Source organism: Gavialis gangeticus, unplaced genomic scaffold, assembly GCF_001723915.1.
Source record: "Gavialis gangeticus isolate Ggan-Ray unplaced genomic scaffold, GavGan_comp1, whole genome shotgun sequence".
Taxonomy (NCBI): domain Eukaryota; kingdom Metazoa; phylum Chordata; order Crocodylia; family Gavialidae; genus Gavialis; species Gavialis gangeticus.
This window is the reverse complement of record NW_017729033.1, coordinates 86,131,420-86,135,987: the sequence shown is the minus strand read 5'-3', so window position 1 is coordinate 86,135,987 and position 4,568 is coordinate 86,131,420. Positions and strand designations below refer to the sequence as shown.

Here is a 4,568-nt window from a genome sequence, read left to right as displayed (position 1 = left end):
TGTGTTTTATTGGATCAACTCTATGGTTGGGAGATCTGCTGGACTAGACTTTCCATACTGTGCCCTTCAGATTGACATGAAAAAGGGAACTTATGTCTAAAGGCTTGACCAGCAGCTCTCTCAACTATGCAGTTGGTCCAGTTAAAAATATCACAAAAAATCTGTGCCTCTTGGACGTTTCCTGGACCGCCACAGCTACAGCAACACTCCAACCCAGTTTCTGGTTTAGCGTTTTATAAGATGAATTATTTTTCAGTTTCTCTATTCATTAATTGCAGTGGTGCCATTGTAATGACAGCACATGTTTTGTGATGAGAACTGTTGTTCATTAAGGGTGCATGTAGATGAAATAGAGGCCCTACATAGAAGCAGTGGGTTTTTAAAAAGTGAAGTAAACCCCTGTGTCGTGTACACCCATGCCTTACTTGCCTCTCCATTGGCAGGGGGAGGGGGAGCTGTCAGTGGGCAGAGCGGTCCCTGGGCTGCCAGGGGCGGTGAGGTGGGGCTGATGCTTCCCTCCATGGCAGCGGCAGCCCCCCCCACAAGTAGCACCCACCCACTGGGTCCCCACACAGCTCATGCAGGCAGGCAGACTCCAGGGGGACAGAACAAAAAAAAAAGATCAGGCTTGCCATTTTTTTTTTTTCTTCTTCGTTGGAGCCTGCCTACTCGGGCTGCTGCTGGGCTGCCTGCACAGTCCCTGATCCACATGGAGCCCAGTGCTTTGCTCCACGGCTATAGGGAAGCAAACTAAAACTCCTTGGAGGTGTTTTAGTTTGCTGTGCCCCAAAATCATTTAAGGTGCATTATGCCGCTGAATGTGCAAGAGTGGCTGGAATTAATGCTCAGTATGCTGACAACGTATGCAAACATCGGTACCATTTAAGCAGTGCAAAAGCATTTAACCTGCTTTAAAGTGTTGTGCTCACATGCCCCTCATTTAGTCTATACACACTACAGGAACTCAGTTGCTAGAATTGACTTGTTTTATGTGGAACATATGACCACTTGAAACCAGAACAAGAACCTAAGCTGGAGCCATAGAAGTTGAAAATCTCTATAGCCAATAAATGAGGATTGTTGGTCCACTATTAATTATTCTTAACTTCTCTGTTCCTTTTTTCTTAATCCTGCAAAAGTCTGAGAAGTCTTATTCATGATGACATAATCAGATTTCTTGGCAGTTTGTATTTTGATCCATCTAACCACTTGTACCTGTGCCCATGGTTATTGAAGTCTAGATAGCATATGCAGTGTTTTTTCTCTTGCTTCAGACATAAATTGCATTAAAACTACTTATAACTGGCCACTGACATCTCAGAATGATTGCTTTTAATTTAGAACAAATGTATAAAGTCTTACTGGTGATACAACTTAAAAGAATAAAAAGTTAAACATTCTTCATTTTAATTTACTTTGTTTTTATGGCATTCCTTTTTTAATGAATTGTTTTATTATGATCTTCTTTAAAGTGCATATGTGAACACCTTCCAAGTTTGTGTTTTGTTTACATTTGGAAAAACAATGTAAAGCATAGCAGTCAGCATTTAGTTGCAATTCTGAGGTTGTTTTTAATTCTAATAAATAAGTGATGATTACACCAGGCATTTTTGGAGGTTATCTAATATAGATAACCCACAAAATGGTTGTGTGGGTCATCAGCTTTACAAATGCTCCATGAAAGACATGCCTGACATGCGTCTGTCTTACGCATCAAGCATTTTCATAAAGTTTTTCCAACCGTTATTATGAGGTGTAACTCAAAAGAAAAAGTTTTTTGAAATACATTAACATACTTTTTGGCAGACTGTTATGACTATAACTTAAATGTCATTTACAATTCATTTGTGCTAGATTTTCTATTAACCTTATTTTATCATCTTAAGACGATAAGGAAAAGTAAATGTCATTGTGTTTGATTGCATGGAAGAACTGATATTTAAGTTAATATGAAAGGAAGTGAACATGTAGAATGTTAAAATAGTTTATATATAGGGATAATTTTTGTTTTTAGCAGGTTCATTCTAAGATTACTCTGGTGCAAATGAAATCAGAATTTGGCTAGACTTTAATGTGATTTTTATACACAAAACAAGATTATTAAGGTTACCAATACAGAGACTTGAAAGTCAGGAAATGCTAGTTATGGTTGCCTGTGAGACCTTAATTAGGCCCCTTTGTGCATGTGTATTATGATATAGCCTTTAATTACATGATCACATACTATTTTTTCCACAGAACCATGGCCTCATTCAGTGCCTGGGATGAATATAACTTAAAGAGGAGCTATTCAATATTTTGTTGCATAGTTATTGTTCCATGTATCTTCCCATGTCTTATGTACTGCACAGTATTCAAGCCCTGTTCTGCAGGCAGAATTATTAATTTCCTGATGGGCTTTTGTATAGAGCTCATCACAAGAATATCTGGTTTTTCCACCAAATACTAGTTAATTTATTCTCACCCCCCATGTGGTGAGAGAGTAGAATTATCACCATTTTACAGATAGGCAGCTTAAGCAAAGCAATATTAGTGTCAAAAGTTTCTGTTAATTTTTATGTTCATTTGAGATGTCTAGAGTTTGACTTTCCTCTGTAAATAGCACTATACAACATTTAAAATAATCAAGCACAGCTACCTTGACTTTGTGCTGCTGCAAGAGCTTGGCACTTCTGCAGCTCAAATCCAGGGATTCCAAGATGGACACTTGTGAATTCTGTTCCCCCCTAACATGGTATAAATGAACAAAGAAATGAGCCATTTACTTGTTTATCCTCAAGCTTCTCTAATAATTTCCATGGCCAAGAAACTGTCTTGCTCCTTCTACTCAGGCTTATGTTCTTCTGTTTCTCTCTGCTTCTACTTGACTTTGTGTACTAGACATAGACACACTAACTCACCTGGTTTTTGCAATCATGGAAACTCTTTTAATCTACCTAGGTAAGGTTTTTCGCTTAGGTCTTACCACATAGCCAATATCCTGGGGTGGTGGCTTCTGGTTTTTTCCACCTATCCCAGTAAATGAAAAGAACTTAGCATATTTTCTTTCAACACACCCCAAAATATAATACACACCTCATGTTTGAAAGGCAGAATGAAGACATTTTTTTTCCAGATGTATGTCTGTATGTCTTGTTTTCAGCTGACTCACCCTCTCATTCTTTCCTAATTAAAGTTGTAACTCTATCTGCTGCTGAAGGCTGGTCTCTGTGAGTGGATTTATTTTGAAAAGACCTAAAGAGATTCCAGGGCTGGGAAATAGGAGGAGAGAGACCAGAAGCAGCTACCCCCCAGCAAAATGGCATAAGAAAAGTAAGCTTGTTTAGTGGAAGCTGCTGCAGTGTAGAGCAGGAAGCAAAGCAGGGTGCTTGTATTCCAGGCAGAAAATCTGCTTCCCCATTAATACACACACCCAATTTTGGGGGGGCTGATTTTAGGGGGAAAGGTATGTGCTGTATATAAGAAAATATAGGAATTGCTCCTTCCCTTTAGCTGGAAGGGGCACAGCCACCTTGGTGATTTTTCCAGTCAGCATCAAGTTACCTTATAGCAGTCATTAATAACTTCTAGCACAAAACTTAATGATTTTTTTCAGTCAAATTGATTCAAGTTATTCTTAAATCCTTTACCATGTTGTTCTTGCAAGTAGATAACATGGATATAGTGTTCATGATATTCTCTGCATAGTACTTATAAAATAGTCAGGAAACACCATGCTGCAGTAATTAGAATAGAATAGAAATACAATGCTGCAGTAGTAACAACAATCTGTAAAGGCACATGTTAAGGGAGCACAGCTCAAATAACTGAAATACAGCTCTATCAGACAAGAAAAGAAAGAGAAATATGGGGTCCATGTTGAAAGTAAATGGATTGGTCCACAAAAGATATAAAAGGTTCTCTTGGGATAACATCTCCTTTTCTAATCCTAGAGTAGAACTTGGGGCCAGAAGACATACAGTTAATGGTAAAAACAAAGTATATTCCATACAATAGCTAATAAATTACTAAATAACATCTCATAAATGCCTACTGCCAATCTTTGAATATCACGTTTTAATATTTTAATCTCTAATGTAGCTTTAGCACCCTGGGAAAACATGTATTTCTTCTTAACACTTTCAAATAAAATTAACTTGCCTTTATCATATATAGGCATTGTCTTGCAGTTAGTTAGCTGTCCTAGAATAAGTTTTTTCTAAAGTATTTTTTCATCCCACAAATGATTATCAGAATACTTACGAAGAAAAGAATTAGACCATTTGGGAAAGAGGCAGGAGGAAAGTGGCTGGGGAGATATCCATTTAAGGATGTTTCTAAGGAAATGTTAATTGAAGGATTTTTTTTCCTTAGGTGAACCACAGAACGAAGAATTAGAAGAGTTGCTGTCTTATACCTATGCAGAAGTTCTTTCAAATGGTGAGCTTTAAATTCCCTAAACTTCACTTAAATAGAGCAAAATACTCTTCAGCAGACTGAGTTAAGAACATTTGTTTTCTTACATCTGGTCAGACCTGAAAGGCAGTGAACTAACCTTTCCTTAGGTTTCAGCTACACTGAGGAACATG

At 37.8% G+C, this 4,568-nt stretch overlaps 1 protein-coding gene across 2 annotated transcripts in view; it reads left to right on the top strand.

Moving 5' to 3' along the window:
- The window catches only part of BANK1 (B-cell scaffold protein with ankyrin repeats 1), a 457,231-nt gene that overhangs the window by 81,125 nt on the left and 371,538 nt on the right, over positions 1-4,568 (top strand). For both annotated transcript variants that reach the window (XM_019526509.1, XM_019526510.1), the window contains exon 3: positions 4,354-4,419. In XM_019526509.1, the coding sequence (XP_019382054.1) occupies positions 4,354-4,419 (66 nt within the window). The remainder of the gene's footprint in view (positions 1-4,353; positions 4,420-4,568) is intronic.